Source organism: Brassica napus, chromosome C9 (assembly GCF_020379485.1).
Source record: "Brassica napus cultivar Da-Ae chromosome C9, Da-Ae, whole genome shotgun sequence".
Classification (NCBI taxonomy): domain Eukaryota; kingdom Viridiplantae; phylum Streptophyta; class Magnoliopsida; order Brassicales; family Brassicaceae; genus Brassica; species Brassica napus.
In genome coordinates this window covers 12,233,250-12,250,264 of record NC_063452.1, presented here as the reverse complement: position 1 = coordinate 12,250,264, position 17,015 = coordinate 12,233,250, and the positions used below count along the sequence as shown (strand labels likewise).

At 36.1% G+C, this 17,015-nt stretch overlaps 3 protein-coding genes across 3 annotated transcripts; all 3 read left to right on the top strand.

Moving 5' to 3' along the window:
* Positions 1-2,022: 2,022 nt before the first annotated feature.
* LOC106395468 (mitogen-activated protein kinase kinase kinase 7-like) lies at positions 2,023-5,913 on the top strand. The gene is made up of 2 exons (XM_013835917.3): positions 2,023-5,579; positions 5,652-5,913. The coding sequence occupies exons 1-2, from the start codon at positions 3,623-3,625 to the stop codon at positions 5,840-5,842; spliced, it is 2,148 nt and encodes a 715-aa protein (XP_013691371.1). The 5' UTR covers positions 2,023-3,622; the 3' UTR covers positions 5,843-5,913.
* Positions 5,914-5,976: 63 nt separating this feature from the next.
* Positions 5,977-8,679, top strand: LOC106392087 (putative pentatricopeptide repeat-containing protein At1g64310). The gene has a single exon (XM_013832861.3). The coding sequence runs from the start codon at positions 6,496-6,498 to the stop codon at positions 8,158-8,160; it is 1,665 nt and encodes a 554-aa protein (XP_013688315.1). The 5' UTR covers positions 5,977-6,495; the 3' UTR covers positions 8,161-8,679.
* A 3,913-nt stretch (positions 8,680-12,592) lies between these two features.
* Positions 12,593-16,726, top strand: LOC106392090 (COP1-interactive protein 1). The gene is made up of 5 exons (XM_022713225.2): positions 12,593-13,350; positions 13,834-13,896; positions 13,998-14,976; positions 15,178-15,282; positions 15,508-16,726. The coding sequence occupies exons 2-5, from the start codon at positions 13,878-13,880 to the stop codon at positions 16,295-16,297; spliced, it is 1,893 nt and encodes a 630-aa protein (XP_022568946.1). The 5' UTR covers positions 12,593-13,350; positions 13,834-13,877; the 3' UTR covers positions 16,298-16,726.
* Positions 16,727-17,015: the final 289 nt, after the last annotated feature.

Sequence of the window (17,015 nt, the reverse complement as noted above, 5' to 3'; positions counted from 1 at the left end):
GTAGATTTACAAAGACGTCTACATTTATTATCTAACACCAAAAATTTCTAGTTGGCTCTGACTTGATACACAAAGGCGTACAAAGTGTGTCTTAGCTAACTCGATCAAGTTCCGCACTTGTCTATCATTCGTGACATGCATAGGAGGAGTATCCGGAGCCATTTGTTGTAAAATGACGTCTGGTAAGGAATATGTTAGCACCACCTTCTCGATTTTCTTGTCCAGACCATAATCTTCTAGTGCCATTTCAAGAAGTTCACCATGTGTAAAACCACCCGACATAAGAAACATTCTCCCTCATTTCCGATTATTGACCACAAACTCCCGCAAAGAGCCTTTCACCACCCATTCTCCGTATACAACAGGTATCTGAGCCATTTCCTGCAAAAGAATACAGGTTTACATAATCAGCAAAGAAATATTTCATGCTTCATAAAACTATAAACGAAGACTTACAAATGCGTCTACAATTATTAGCTAACAATATTGTGAAATCAAATGAATTACACTTTCATAATTATAAAAACTTTTCTTTTCAAAATCACTCAAACTCATTAGGATTAAGTAACACACACTGTCAAACAAAAAAAAACTAAAAAAAAACTTAATGCATAATACACAAATTAACATTTTTATAGATTTTTCTATGCAGACTTAATATTCAGTCTCTGAAGATCTAGACGTTCGTTTCAGTTTACAGACGTAGACTATCAAATAGGTCTACTCTTTGGGTTGGTTTTTGCAATTGACCATTTTACGGGTTGCTTTCTACAGTTGAAAAAAAGCTGTGATTTTGTACATGTAGACTTTCATTTCAGTCTACAATTTAAAAAGGTTAGTTTTTGCAATTGACCAGAATTCATCCAAGATTTGACTTTCAGAACCAGACTTCATATGCAGTCTACATGTTTGAATTTTTTTTAAAGAGGTTAGTTTTGCAATTGACCTAGTTTGACTTCCAATCAGTAGATTGAAATGAACGTCTACGGGTGTGTAGACTTCTTGTGAAGTCTACTCTCAAATCCAACGGGTTGGTTTTGCATTTGACCAAAATAAAAAAGTAGACTTTATATACAGTCTACATTTTTTTTTCTAAGATAAGAAGACTGCATATGAAGCCTACAATTTAATAAATTTTTGATTGCTTTTTAAACTTTTTGATCAAAAACAAAACTAACCTATTCAACGAAGTCAAAGTTTTGGTCAAATGCAGAACTGACCTTTTATAGACTTTGTTGGCAGTCTACATTTTGTAAACTTCCGTTGAAGTCTATTTTGAAAAGTCAAAAGTTAGGTCAAATGAAAAACTAACCTCTTGTAGGTAGACGTCTTAGTAAGTCTACCGAAAGTTTTATTTTTGTTGTCAAAGGTAAAGACGGAGACTACTGGGGAAGTCTGCGTTAGAAAAAAAATTTGTTTAGTCAATTGCAAAACTAACTTGTGCGTTGACAAATAGACTGCATCGTAAGTCTCCACGGAGGCGTAGACATACAAAACAGTCTACCGTCGCGACACAGATCTGAAAAAGAACGAAAACCATGTAAATAGTTACTTTTTTCTGTGTAAAGCTCGTTTCCAACCTTTTCAACCGTCCAAACTCCAAATATGAGCAAAAAGAAACATCTTTGACTATTCACTAATGAAGAAACTCGAAAATATGAAGTTTGTGATTATGAAAATGAAAGTTATAAGAGTTTTTTAGATGGAAATGTAGAGGATATGAGAGGAAATGAAGTTTTTTGGGTTAGAATGAGAAAAAAGTGGTTGAAAATTGAATTTTTCAGCTTTAGAGCTCAAAAATGGTGGTTCATGGTGGTTGAAAAAATTGATGATGATGGTATTTTTGTAAATAAGAAGAAATGGTTAGGGTGTATTTGGTTTTTTGTTAATTTCGAAATTAATAAAAAATTAAATAAAAATGGCAATTTTGTGAATAATTCAAAAACATAGGGATAGTATGAAAATTTTATTGATGAATAGTAATGACCAAAAAAAAGAGGTTGGTTTTGGGTTTGACTAGAAATTGTGGGTTGGTTTTGAAAAATACCCTTTTTTTTCATACTCAGACGATTTTCTGCTTCCGAGCTGGTTTTGCCTTCGGGTAAAATAGAAAATTTTCTATAAGAGAGGATTTTCCATATTCTAGGATATTGGATGATCTAACCTAAATTTCAACTAAAAGACTTATAAACAAAGTTCTTAAACGTCCGGAACATCATGGCCCAATGGTAAGGACGGGCTCCTTCCTGCACCCAGGTTGCGAGATCGAACTCTGCCGGAGGGAACTACCTCATGATGTCTCTGGACACCCCCACACGGATATGGGTCCATGCTTTAGGGTCCATTTGCATACCCGGAGAGAGGGTCTATCCGTGGGCTGCACCTCCCCTTGGGGATTAGTCTGGGCCCTTCCATAGGTCCGGGATACCCCAGGTTAAACCAAAAAAAAAAAAAAACAAAGTTCTTAAACCCTAGAACAAAGGGATCAATTATTCTACACTTCGATTATACAGACATGCGGCACTAAACCCATATGTTGTAATTTGTGCTCTAAAAATCAATAATACACTACTTTTAATCTTTTATTCTTGTTTTAATTTTTTGCTTCATGTTTCCCTAGTATCACGAAAAACTTTACTTTATTTTACCTTAACAAGAATTATAATAAAAATATGTAAACCAGAGTTATAATAAAAATATGTAAACCAGAGTATACATATTTGCAGAATCCATAATGTTCAAAAAAACTTTAAAAGTTACACTCTTTCACAAATCAATCTCCCAGGACTCCATAAACTCCAATTAATTACATGACGTATTTATGGTAAAAAAACATTGTATGATAAAATTATTAGGACGAAAGTCACGGGAACACTACATAAATGGCGGACAACAACGGCCAGACGCAAACCAAATCAAACTTAGACCAAAACGTTACACTTTGCATGCAATTAATAATAAAATATATTTTCTGCGTTCTCTGCAAAAAAAAAAACCGTTACAGAGGAGACAGCGAAAACCTTTGAGTCTTTTCTAGGACGACTCGGAAGCAGCAAACCCCAAAAGAGAAGAAAGGAAAAATTATTTTCTCTTCTGAAGCCTCTTCTGATTAGAAGTTATATTATATAGGTAAAAAGATCTCTATTTTCCTATTGGTTTTGGTTTCTTTATTTGGAACCCTAACTTTTTTGAGATTTGTTTGTCTAGTTTGAACCCTAATTATATTTTTCTTTAGGTATTGAAAGGTTCTTCTGATTCAAAGTTATTATATAGGTAATATCTTCAATCTTTTTAACGATTGGTTTCTTCTCAATTTTTTTTTAGTTTTCAACCCATAATTTTGAGATATAGTGTGTTTTTTTTTGTCAGATTCGATTACTCAACGATGTGATTTGAAATATTCCAAAAGAGAATTCATCGATCCTTGACGAACAAGGATCTTCATTTCAGGTTTTTCTCTTTCTTCTGTTTTTATTTTCCCTTCAAATGATAAAATGGTTTATAAATATAATTGAATTTTTCTCTATTTATGATTTTCTTTTCATGTTTTTTTTTTTGGCTCAAGCCATCATCAGATCAAACCTAGTTCGGTTTTGTTGGTTACTTTGTACAAAGCCATTTGATGGAGCAGTTCAGGCAAATCGGCGAGGTTCTTGGAAGCTTAAACGCGCTTATGGTGTTACAAGACGATATCTTGATCAACCAAAGACAATGCTGTTTGTTGTTAGACATTTTCAGTTTGGCGTTCAACACCGTAGCGGAAGAGATCAGACAAAACTTGAAGCTCGAAGAGAAGCATTCCAAATGGAGAGCCCTTGAACAGCCTTTGAGAGAGCTCTACAGAGTGTTTAGAGAAGGTGAAACCTATGTTCGAAGCTGCATGTCTAATAAAGATTGGTGGGGCAAAGTAATCAACTTTCATCAGAACAAAGATTGTGTTGAGTTTCACATACACAACTTGTTCTGTTACTTTCCCGCCGTGATCGAGGCGATAGAGACAGCTGGAGAGATTTCTGGTCTCGACCCTTCTGAGATGGATAGAAGGAGAGTTGTCTTCTCTAGAAAGTACGATAGAGAGTGGAATGATCCTAAGCTGTTTCAGTGGAGGTTTGGGAAACAGTATCTGGTTCCCAAGGATATTTGTAGCCGCTTTGAGCATTCATGGAGAGAAGACAGATGGAATCTAGTTGAGGCGTTACAAGAGAAGAGAAAGTCCAAGAGCGATGAGATTGGGAAAACCGAGAAGCGTTTAGCTGACTTTCTGTTGAAGAAACTAACCGGTTTGGAACAGTTTAACGGTAGGCTCTTCCCGAGTTCGATACTCGTTGGCTCTAAAGATTACCAAGTGAGGAGGAGACTAGGCCGTGGTGGTCAGTACAAGGAGATTCAATGGTTAGGTGATTCTTTTGTCCTGAGACATTTTTTCGGAGATCTTGAGCCGTTGGATGCAGAGATATCTTCTCTGTTATCGCTATGTCACTCGAATATACTTCAGTACCTATGTGGATTCTATGACGAAGAGAAGAAAGAATGTTCTCTGGTAATGGAGTTAATGCACAAAGACTTGAAAAGCTACATGAAGGAGAACTGTGGACCTCGAAGAAGATATCTCTTCTCTGTTCCCGTTGTAATTGATATAATGCTTCAGATCGCGCGAGGCATGGAGTATCTTCATTCAAACGAGATCTTCCATGGAGACTTGAATCCAATGAATATTCTTTTGAAAGAGAGAAGTCACACCGAAGGTTACTTCCACGCCAAGATATCCGGTTTCGGTTTGAACTCAGTCAAAACTTTTACTCGAGCTTCCTCTAGACCAACCACTCCTGCTCCTGTGATTTGGTATGCACCTGAGGTTCTAACAGAGATGGAACAAGATCTCAAAGGTATAACAGTTCCGAGATCAAAGTTTACTCATAAAGCTGATGTGTATAGCTTTGCTATGGTGTGTTTTGAGCTTATAACCGGTAAGGTACCATTTGAAGATAGTCATCTACAAGGAGATGAGATGGGTAAGAACATAAGAAGGGGAGATAGACCTCTCTTCCCATTCCCTTCTCCTAAATACCTCGTTAGTCTTATCAGACGGTGTTGGCACTCAGAACCTAGCCAGCGTCCGACTTTCTCTTCCATTTGCCGGATACTCCGCTACGTAAAGAAGTTCTTAGTTGTGAATCCGGATCAGGGTCACATCCAAATCCAAACTCCGCTTGTTGATTGCTGGGACTTGGAAGCAAGATTCTTGAAAAAGTTCTCAATCGAGACAGGGTCTCACGCGGAGTCCGTGATGCAAATACCGTTCCAGCTTTACTCGTATAGAGTCGCAGAGAAGGAGAAGATGAGTCCAAACTTGAGCAAAGAAGAGAGTTCGGACACAGGAGGTGAGTCTGCTTCAGAAAGCGTTTCGGATCCACCAACAACAACGCCAAAGTATACAAAGTCATTGTGCTTAGATGCAATATCTGAATACTCAGAGTCAGATACAAGATCAATTTACTCAGAAGCTCCTAAGAAAAAGATCTCACCAGCTTCAAAGAAAAGTGGTGACATGGCCAAACTCAGGAGAAACTCAAGCGCAGGTTAGTTACATTTTACACTACCAAAATGATCCTTAGTTCTAAAGACTAAACTCTTTTTCAAATGTTGTATAGGTTTACGGTCAACAGGATCATCGCCAGTAAAGCCAAGACCAGCACCGAAAGTGACATTGCCGTTAAGTCCGTTTGGAAGAAACAGTAAAGCAAGGAAGGATACAAGATTGCCTTTGAGTCCTATGAGTCCTTTAGGCCATGGAAGACGCAGACATCTCTCTGGTCCTGCTTCGGACTCTGAGCTAACTTAGCCTTTGAAACCCACACTTGTTGTCATATTTGTGTGTGAAAAATTAACTAGTTTCAATTCGTTCGTTAGATACTTCCCCTTGTTGATTTTCTAGTTTCTGATATTTGATTTTTTTCCGACTGTATGTCATCTCTCTGGCCCTGCTTCAGACTCTGAGCTAACTTAGCTTTTTAAAACACACACACTTCTTGTTTTTTTTTTTGTTTTTTTTTCGCAAGAACCTTAAATTAAGACAAAAAGTTTTTCGAAAAGACAACTTTAGTTTAAACTCTTGAATATTTTTGTTGTAATTTTTACTCTTTTAGTTTCAATTCTTTTAATTATAAAATTATTTTGTTGAAGTATAAAAATTATTTTGATGAATTATACAATTATAAAAATTAATGAATTGTAAAAATTAATTTAGTTTCAAAATTTTTGAGTTTAGTTACAGAGTTATTTTGATGAATTGCAAGAAAATAAACTAGACGAATTGTGGATTTACACTATTATTATTGTTTAATTTAACTGATTTAAATTAATTTTAACTAAAATTTAAAACAGTTTAAAAAAAATTTAAGTTGTATAAATTAAATTTTAAGAAATTCATAATTTGCCGCGGCAAACTTATTTTAAGAACATTGCTTTTTGTTAGATACTTTTCTAGCTTCTGCAATGTCATCGCAGTCGCAATTACGTTTGATTATCAACGAGTTCTCTAGAAAAATTCAAACGAAGTTGAATACACAGAAGCTGCATAGCTTCGTTACCAAGTCCCAACTCGCGCGTGATCCCTATTTCGCCACGCAGCTTGTCAGATGCTATTCCTTAAACGATGATCTTATCTCCGCACGCAAACTGTTCGACGTATTTCCTGAGAGAAGCGTTTTCCTCTGGAACTCTGTGATTCGAGCTTACGCTAAATCTCATCATCTTGGCCCCGCTTCCTCACTCTTCTCTCAGATGCTTAGCTCCGATACGAAGCCAGATAGCTTCACCTACGCGTGCTTAGCTCGTGGCTTCTCAGAGAGTTCTGATACAGAGGGGCTTAGGTGTATCCATGGAAACGCAATTGTGTCTGGTCTTGGCTTTGACCAAGTTTGCGGCAGTACACTTGTTAAAGCTTATTCAAAAGCTGGCCTAACGTTTGAAGCGAGTAAGTTGTTTTATTCAGTAACAGAGCCAGATGTTCCTCTATGGAATGCTATGCTCTCTGGATATGGAAGTTGTGGATATTGGGACGAAGGAATCAGTATGTTTAATTTAATGTTACGTCAAGGGAACAGACCTGATTGTTATACGATGGTAGCCTTGATGACTGGAGTGATTGATCCTGGTTTAACACTCGTTGCTCGGTCTGTCCATGGGTTTTGTTTGAAAGTGAATCTAGACTCTCATTCTTATGTTGGTTGTGCGCTTGTGAGCATGTACTCGAGGTGTAAGTGCATAGCTTCTGCTTGTGGTGTGTTTAGTGGCATCTCTGAGCCTACTGATTTAGTTGCGTGTTCTTCTTTGATAAACGGTTACTCGAAATGTGGACACCACAAGGAGGCTTTGTGTCTGTTTAATGAGCTGAGAATGAGTGGTAAGAAGCCAGATTCTGTTCTCGTTGCGATTGTATTAGGGTCTTGTGCTGAGTTATCGGATTCGCTCTACGGACAAGAGGTGCACAGTTATGTTATTCGACAAGGGCTGGAACTTGATATAAAGGTTAGCTCTGCTCTTATAGACATGTACTCAAAATGCGGGGTTCTTGACTCAGCGATGACTCTTTTCGCTAAAGTTCCAGAGAAGAGTGTTGTTTCGTTCAACTCTGTTATTTTGGGTCTCGGCTTGCACGGATTCGCATCCTCTGCTTTTGAAAAGTTCGACGAGATGCTTGAGATGGGATTGCAACCCGACGAGGTCACTTTCTCTGCTCTCCTTTGTACATGTTGCCATTCTGGTCTTTTACACGAAGGTCAAGAGATGTTCATGAGGATGAAGAGGGAGTTTGGTGTTGAGCCAAGGACGAAACATCATGTTTACATTGTGAAGCTAATGGGAATGGCTGGAAAAGTGGAAGAAGCATTTGAGTTTGTGATGTCACTGCCAAGACCGGTTGATACTGGGATTTGGGGAGCATTGTTGTCATGTTGTGAAGTTCACGAGGATGCTCAGTTGGCTGAAGTTGTAGCAGAGAAGATAAGAGAGAACGAGGAGGAAGAGAGAAGAAGTGTTTACAACGTTATGCTCTCTAATGTGTATGCCAGATATGGGAAATGGGATGAAGTAGAGATGCTTAGAGATGGTGTTTCAGAGAGCTTTGGAGGCAAATTGCCAGGCATTAGCTGGGTTTAACCGCAAGGAAGCAGTTCATGGCTTGGTTGGGTCTATGTTGAGGCATAGATGGAAAAAAAGTTTAGGAATGGAGTATAAGCTAAGCATAGAAGAAGCTCTTCGGTGATGTTTGAGAAGCAGTACGAAGATAAAGAGGGGAGATCAAGGACGCCATGGTTGGCAAAAGGATGTTCAGTAGGAAGATGAGGTTAGTAACAAGCTCTCGAATTAGGATTTTAGAGACGTGAATGATAGGTAAATTGCTAATGATAGTGGCAGAGATATATCTATCCTTGGTAGAGTTGTTAACATTAGGGATCCTATTTATTTATGTATTAAACAATAACTGAAAGTGCAGAACATTTTTAGTACATAATGATTTCAAGGTTGATATCAAACGGTATCTCCCTTAACAAAGCTAGAATAAGAAAAGCAACTAGGTAGGTCATAAGAAAGTACACAGTAGAGGAGTTGTCTATTTACTTCTTGGTTGATTCCTTCTCATTAAACTCCTTACAGAATGCAATTATTCTTCCAGCCCACAGATGAAGATCATCTTGGTTGTTTCGAATATACCCTTGCAACTGTTTGATGTTAGAAGCTTGACCTGAGCCTCCTCCTGATGATGATGTTCCTCCAATGGTATCTGCAATGACAGCTAGTAAAGCTGCTAAAAACACACACCTCTTCGTTTGCAGACTGCCAAACATATCTGAGTCGAATATCCTAGAGTAAATCCATGTGCACTTAGACTTTCTATCACCCTCGTCTAAGCAAGGATCCTCGTAGCGTTTTAATATCTCCATGATTGTTTCTAGGCCTTCTTCGGCAGCGTGATGACGGAGTACATGACGAAACACATGGTGCGGCACAGCGAGTTTACTAGCGTTTGAGATAAACAGAGTATAAGCATGAAGTCCTGTAAACCCCAGATGGCTCTCAAACAACGTTTTGCAGATGGCTCGATTCTTGCTGCTTCCACTAAGCTCTTGGAATGCTAAAAGAAAAGGAGCTACTGAGTTGCGAATTGTTGTACTTTTCTGAAGAAGTCTCCTTAGACATTTTAAGCACTCGTGATTCAGTGAGAGACTAAACTCTAAGGGAGTTTTGTAAAAACTCTGGTAATGCTCAGGAAGATAAGACCAAGCCTTTACAAGAGCATCATGCTCCTTGGTAGCTAGTCTCAACACTGCAGCGCAGTAAAAACATGCCGTTCTCACCCAGTTTACACCGTTGCTTGTTGTGGTAAACAGGATCAGATCTTTATCATCAGGAGGGGATCTCCATCTGGATGATTTGCAGAGTATTCCATCAGAGAGTCTAGTGTACTCTTCAAGCTCTCTTGCCTTTGAACTCTCCCATAATCCACCAAACACAGATTCATTTGGATTTTCACAAGAAACTAAACCCCAAGCACATACCATGAGAGCACCCACAGATCTAAAACTTACCTCAATTGTTAGAGAAGTTAGAGCTTCTCTGATGATTTGAATCCTCTCATCAAATGTTCCAACTTGATTCCAGGCATCGAGATTGATAACCTTCCTATCCTTCAACATCTCATTTGTCCAAACCACTTTGTTAGGGTTCAGTTTGTGTCTGACAGATGAAAGAGCTTCCCACTTTTTCATAAGATGTGGGTTGAAAAAACTACTAGCCGAAACAGTGCCATCATCTGGTTCATTCGGAGATGTTGCCATTGATCCAGTAGAGGTCTTGGTCCTTGAAGCAGGTCCTGGCTTTTAAGTCGGAGGAGGTATAAAAAAAATAAGGAAACAAGCCGTCAGAAGAACTCCACCTTTTTTTAACCTAACTGTAAGAGAAGGGACGATCTAAACGGGCCTGGGCCTGGGCCTTTACAATCCTGATATGGACCTCCGGACTGATGCATGGAAATTGTTACACGGTTCACCATGTTCACATGCAAATTAAAAAACATTATTAAAGGAGATTGAAAGTATTTTTGAATGTAATCCATGTATATTAATACCGGAGCATTACAACATATTTTCGTAGCCACATGTCATCATGAAAATGTTTCTTAGAATTGTTAGAAAAATAAATTGGTCCATATAAACATATATTTTTATTAAACTAACTATCAAATTAATTAGTACTGTACAAAAGAATATTTTTTCTTTTCTTAAATAAAAGTTACGGAATTATTAACATATGACAATTAATGATTATGAATAATACATATTTGATCAATTTTTCTAACCTCTCTCTTTTTTGTTTAATTTTATACTATTAAAAGAAATTAAACAATCACATTAGGCATATAATAAAAAAATTTAGATTTTTTCTTATATGTTATATTTTAAAATTTTAAAAATGACTATAAATTAATAAAATTGGTAAAAGTCTCACATTGAAATTTTTTTGATTCAATGGTTTAACTTTCTTTTGTTCAAGCAAGAAACAAATGATATCGCAGGAGTGGGCGTTCAGATACACGTTCGGGTTAATATCGGGTATTTCAGTATAAAGGTATGGAACCCATTCGGGTATTTCTACATTTCGAGTCGGGTTCGGGTATGTTATGTTCAGGTTCAGATATTTTGGGTTGGGTTCGAATATTTAAATTTTGAAGAAAAAATAAATAAATTATTCATTTTTTAAAGTTTTTTTGTATTTAAAATATATTTTAACTTAACTGGTTTTCTAATTTTTAAAAGAATAAACTATTAATAGGTTAGAAATACACTAATTTAGTTGTTGTTTTGAAAATTTAGATGCAACTTTTGTTTTTTTTTAACGCTGATTTATTATGATATTACAATTATGAGAAAAATTACATAGACAATACACGACAACCGACAATACAACATGCCTTATAAGGCTATACGCCTAACTGCATCATCTGAGCCGTCCTACGAAGATCACGTCTGACCGAGTTTACTAGCACCATGTTGAAGATCCCTTGTAAGTCTTTCCTCCGTAGCCTATATAATTGTTTAATAAATCATTTTCTCCGGGAATTGAAACTTGTATCTGATGGTGTAGAAGCATTAATAAACTCTTAGTCAAACCATTGGACTAAGGGGGCTTCCACAAATGCAACTTTTGTTAATGCAAGAAACAAGAGATTGATATGTATTTTAAGTGAGTAACAATTGATTTTGTCCATAATTATATGTATATTATTTAATTTTGAGCAATAAGCATCATTAATATAAATATTTTGAATAAAATGAGAGAAGTAAACTAGAAATATAGGGTTAAGTATACTTATGTTTGGTTATTTTTGGATATCCATTCGGGTTCGGATATTACCCGTTCGGATTCAGATATTACTTGAACTGGTGAAATAAGTAATTTTTTTTTGTTCTTGAATTAGATGATTTTTAAACCGAGCTGGTGAATATATATTAAAAGACATTTATATTTCGAGGCTGCACTTATATTCTATAACAACTTGATATATTAGATTTGAACATTAACCTATTAATATAGTTTGCCAGTGATTGTTTTTCAAAAATTGATTTTTAGATATGTATCTAGAGTGAGACTAATTTTTACAGATGTCTATTTTTTAAAAATTTACACTTCTGTAATTCACTGAATTCATAGAAGATGTTAAAAAAAAAGAAACTTAACTCATATCAATGAAACAAAGACGGGACCGAAAACACAACTTTATAGAGATAGAATATGAAATCACTTATGGAGAGTCAATAATAAACAAATCGAGAGCAGAAAACCTAATCCCCTTTCGTCATTATACAATCGATGTTGTTTATTTGGATTTGATGATTTGTGTCAGCCGCAAAACTTAATTTCTTTTTGTGCATATGAAGTCTTAAAAATAATTAAAATGAGATGTAATATGTTAACTATTCAACAACAATGATATATTTAAGACACCAACATTTGTATTTGTCATTTTATAATCGATAAAAATTGTAGGATTGCAAGATGTTAAAACTATTTAATAAATAAACATTATTATAAAAACTTATCCGCGCATGCGCGCGATTATGATATAGTACTGTATAATTACAATTTACAAAGACATATTATATATATAAAGTATCTATGATGGACTCTCAGGTATCTTATTTCTGACTGTTTGTCGCAGTAAGTCAAAACAAATTGAAAGTTTTATTGTGAACCGATGTGGTCTCATCCATATATAGCTTACGCTTTTAGCTTTCTGGTTTAGTGTTACTTCAGTCCTTGCCAACGTGAGTCTTTCTTTCCTTAGAGTTGTGTTAGATTAGTTAGCTTTGTTCTTGTTCTCTCATATGCTGCTAGTGTCTTACCTTTTGTCATGGAAAACTAGTAATAATACCAACATTTTTACCAAAAATAAAAATTCAAAAATTTATAGTATTCGTTTATCCAAGTTGAAGATGAAAGGAACATGTGTTTGAGTAACAATATTCCATTGTACTATGTGGTATTGTCACTCAGGACTGGTTATAAAATTTTCAAGACTATAAATAATTTATAAAAAATGTAATAAAAATAAAATAATTTTGGAGGTCTATAGATCACTGTTTCTTTTACCATTAACCACAGTTAGCTTCGGGTAAGAGACGGTTCTTAGATTTTCTTAAATTTTAACTAAGAAAAGCTAACAACCGTCTCTTAAATAAGAGATATAAAAGCCGTCTCTTAACCGAAAAATGTAAAACAAAAAAATGTTAAATCATGAGTTAAGAACCCCGACTAAGATACCGGGGTTAGTCATGTCATGACTGGCTCTGTTATCACCAAAGAATGTAATGGATGAAGCGATTGTGCTGACTTTAAAAAATGAAAAGACTCTCGATGAAACCGAACAAGCCTTGGCTATTTTTAATTTTACGCTATAACTTGCTTGCCATCTCTTTTGGACGTCGTTATATGTGTGTATCGTTAGTGGTTATATAGTAAAAATGGTAAATGGTACGCAAATGTTTGCTGAGTTTTCTTTAACATGTATTTACGAGAAACATAGGTTTTGAGCTACTTAATAGATATTGGTTAACCGGATTAAACCGGTTAGTTCTTACAAAAATAACAAAGGCTTTTATTTATGTAAATATAAAGTCCAAAGTGAGCCATTCAATTTAACTTCCTTTTTTTTTTTCCTTTTTCTTCTGATCACCACCAGCCCCTAATATTTATCTTTCTTTTTGCTAAAATTCTCTCTTCCTAATTCAAAGAAATCAGATTTCTCCGAGGACTGCGGAGAAAGGACCATTTGAATTTTAGATTTACCTGGTAATTCTTTTAACCCTTTTCTGGAGAAGTCAAAATGTCAATGTATTAGAGATTTTGATTTTGCTGAGAAATTCGATTGTTTCTGACCAAACAACATAGATAAAGTGGTGTTGCGTAGGGTATGTGCAATATTCCAGCTCGTTCTAGATTCCGTACCTAAAATCAACGTCCCTAGAAAAAAAGCTGGTTCATCGCATTGTGATTTGATCCATATATATTATGAAAACGTGAAAAAATTGAACCTACTTGTTCTCTAATGCCGGCCTAATTAATGGGTGTAGTATGTATTTCTTCTTGATTCATGCATGTCCTGGAGGAAAAAGTAATTCAAAACGAGTACTACATTATCTACACGTTATTGCTCAAAGCAATGCATACGTTGGAAAAAAAATGTTTTCTTCATTGTGATTTTGTAGGAATTTTTTTTCTCTTCTTCCTGGTTTTTGTTTGGATCGATAATCTTTATTGCACTTTCAAATGCAGAGACAATAACAAGCATCCTGAGAGTTTATTTTAACTTCTTGGAAATGGAGCAAGCAAAAACAGGTAAGATTTGTTTGAATAAAATGCTCAATGAAAATGTTTGTTTTAGTTCTTTGAAAATTGTTTATGTAAGGGTTTGGTTAGTTCTCTTGTTGTCTCTACAGAAGTTGAGAAGAAAGTGTCAAGACTTCTAAAATTCCTCCAAAACAAAAACAAGATCCCAAGAGATTCAAAGAGAGAGCTTCTAGCGATTGCTACCGATCTCCAAGAGCATTGTCGATCTCTTTATTCTTCCATTGATGATTTTCAACAAGATTTGGATCCGACAAGAAGCGGCGGCAGAAGTAAAGTGCAATCGCGCGTTGCTTCATCGGAAGATATAGAGAATCTTGTTGAGCAAGGAAGCAAGCTTGAAGCATTGAGGAACGAGGCTGAAGAGAAAGAACATGCACTGGCTTTACGCGTGAAGGAGCTAGAGCGAGAGCTAGGAGAGGCGAAAGCTGAGTGTGATCGTCGTAAGGGAGATTTGGAAGAAGAGATTGAGATGAAAGCTAGCGAAAGTAAGCAGCTAGGAGAGATGAACAAAGGGCTTAGGTCTCAGATCTCCGGTTTGAAACTGGTTTTGAAAGAAACAGGAGATGAGATATCGACACTTGTGAACAAGTTTGGGAAGAGTGAGTTAGGTTTAACGTCGAGGATTGAAGATTTGAAGTGCCAGTTGAGAAACTTGGAGCAGGAGATTGGTTTTCTCCGCGAGAGGAACGCGGAATTGACTGGAAGCTTTCAAGTCAAGAGAGTTGAGGACAAAGAACGTGTAAACGGCTTGATGGATCAGGTAAGTAGTTTGAAACATGAGCTTGAATCCTTGCGGAACAAGGAAGTCGAACAAGTTACAGAGAAAGATATGCAAGGGAGGAGTGTGGAACAAGAAACAGATGAAGAGAGGAATAAGTTGAATGAAGAGATTGACAATCTTAGAGAAGAAAATAAGGAGCTGCACACAAGAATCACAGAACTTGAATCATCACAGATGGAAAGAGAGATCAAAAATACCGATGAAAATGAAGATAAGAGCAAGAAACTGGACGCTGAACTTTCTCATCAGAAGAAACTGGCCAAGGAACAAGATGATGTTATTAACAGGTAAAACAACAAAACATTTACGATTCAACTTCAATAATTAATTCAATTTCGAGGTAACGTTCACTCAAGTAATGTTTCCAAATTAAGCTGCTTTGCGACTTGGTTCATCCTACCATGTTTGTATGGTATGGTGGCGCGATGGTCTACGTGAATTCACGTTGGAAGGACATCTGACTCTTTGAGTATTGGTTTAAATCGCAGGCTATCGGAAAAAATCAAGGATCAAGAAAGACTTGTGAAAGAACAGAAAGAGACCATTGACAGGTTCTCTGAAGATCTGAAGCAACAAGATGATGTTATTCGCAGGTAAAACAACATAAACATTTTGATTCAACTTCACGAATATTTAGAATTTTAAGTACTTGGTTTATATAAATGGCCTGTTGTCATATTCGCCTTACTCGTCAAATTTTTAAAGAACTATTATACATAGGAGTAGGACACATGATTCCTAATTATCATTTTTAACTAATTAACATTAAAATGTTTATGGCTCCGTAAATGTCAGATCCACCTCTATTTATCTTGCAGGCTATCGGCGAAAATCAAGGATCAGGAAAGACTTGTGAAAGAACAGAAAGAGACCATTGACAAGTTCTCTGAAGATCTGAAGCAATCAAAGCGTTGGTCACTTGGTTCAAGCCGAGACTCGAAGCTGAATCCAAATGCCATAGAGAAGAAAATGGAAGAAATAGCTGAAGATTTCCGGATGAAGATAGAAGACCATATCAGGATACTGTACAGGAGGATCCATGTAGCTGAACAAATACACTTGGAGAGCAAGAACGAATATATCAAAATACGAGACATTGTTCAAGAAAACAAAGAAACTAGAGAGAGTTTGCTCTTTTACCAAACCCATTTCAAAAGAATCAAAGACACTTGGGAAAAAGGGTACACAAGATCGACCAAGAAGCTGGAGGAAGCAGAGGAACACACGGGCAGAGTTGCTAGGTTAGCAAAAGAGATTGATTCAGCGAAGATTTGGGTGTGTGAGAAGAAGAGCGAGTTGGAAACTCTAGCTGCAAAGCTAGAATGCGGAGAAGCTCAAGAGACTTTGTTGAAAGAGAAATTATCTAAGCTAGAGAAGAAACTTGCAGAAGAAGGTACAGAGAAATTGAGTCTAGCAAAGGTTGTGACCAAATTTGAAGCGAGAATTAAAGAGCTTGAGATCAATGTGAAGGGACGAGAAATTGAATTGTTGAGCTTAGGGGAAGAGAAGAGAGAAGCAATTAGACAACTCTGTGTTCTCGTGGATTATCAAAGAGATCGATACGATGACCTCAAGAAATCAGTCTTAAAGGTTTCTCTTAAGACCTAATGTCACAAAACTCAACTCTTTTGTCTTCCTTTTCACGAATGTTTTTTTTTTAAGTTTTATTTGTTGTATCTATTTACGTTAGAATCATCTCCCCATCTTGTAAAATATGAAATGTTGATTGTAAGATCGGGGATCTATTGTGTTTGACAGTTATGTAAAACGTTTATATGGATACCTTGTTTGGCCATTATATAAACATTTTTGTATTTAGGTTTATAAATGTTTAAATAATTTGATGTAATGAGGCAAAGGATTCCATAGCTGAAACTACAGCCAATGGGAGTCCGCACTTCATAAATCTTGCTTTCTACTTCATTCAAACCTTCAGGTTTTTAAATTTTTTACAGTATCTACTAAGTAAATAATTTATGCACATTTTAAAAACTCATGCCTGAATCAGACAGAGAAAATAACGTAAACAAACCATAAGTGAAATAAAATGAATACTTGAAAAGATACAGAAAAGAGGAGAAAAGTTCATGCTATCCTCATTGATGTTGGCTTTCTCTCTTATTGAAAAAGTTAGCTTTAACGAAATCGAAAAAGAAGAATAAAAGCTATTCTTGTTCAAAAAGAAAAAAGAATACAAGCTATTATGGGTGTAATGTAATAGTGGTTGTTTCGTCACCTTTGTTTACCAGAACATGTCTCGGAAAATGTTGTAGATATGGAGAAAAACTGAGCATTAGAACATCTCCGACCAAGGAAATTTTTTTTA

Excerpts from the sequence above, each read along its gene's own strand:
- LOC106392090 (XM_022713225.2), top strand. Across the intron at positions 14,977-15,177 it reads CAAGATGATGTTATTAACAG|GCTATCGGAAAAAATCAAGG; the intron begins GTAAAACAACAA and ends TTTAAATCGCAG. Across the intron at positions 15,283-15,507 it reads CAAGATGATGTTATTCGCAG|GCTATCGGCGAAAATCAAGG; the intron begins GTAAAACAACAT and ends TTTATCTTGCAG.
- LOC106392087 (XM_013832861.3), top strand. The coding sequence starts at position 6,496 with ATGTCATCGCAGTCGCAATTACGTTTGATTATCAACGAGTTCTCTAGA.
- LOC106395468 (XM_013835917.3), top strand. The coding sequence starts at position 3,623 with ATGGAGCAGTTCAGGCAAATCGGCGAGGTTCTTGGAAGCTTAAACGCG. Across the intron at positions 5,580-5,651 it reads CAGGAGAAACTCAAGCGCAG|GTTTACGGTCAACAGGATCA; the intron begins GTTAGTTACATT and ends AATGTTGTATAG.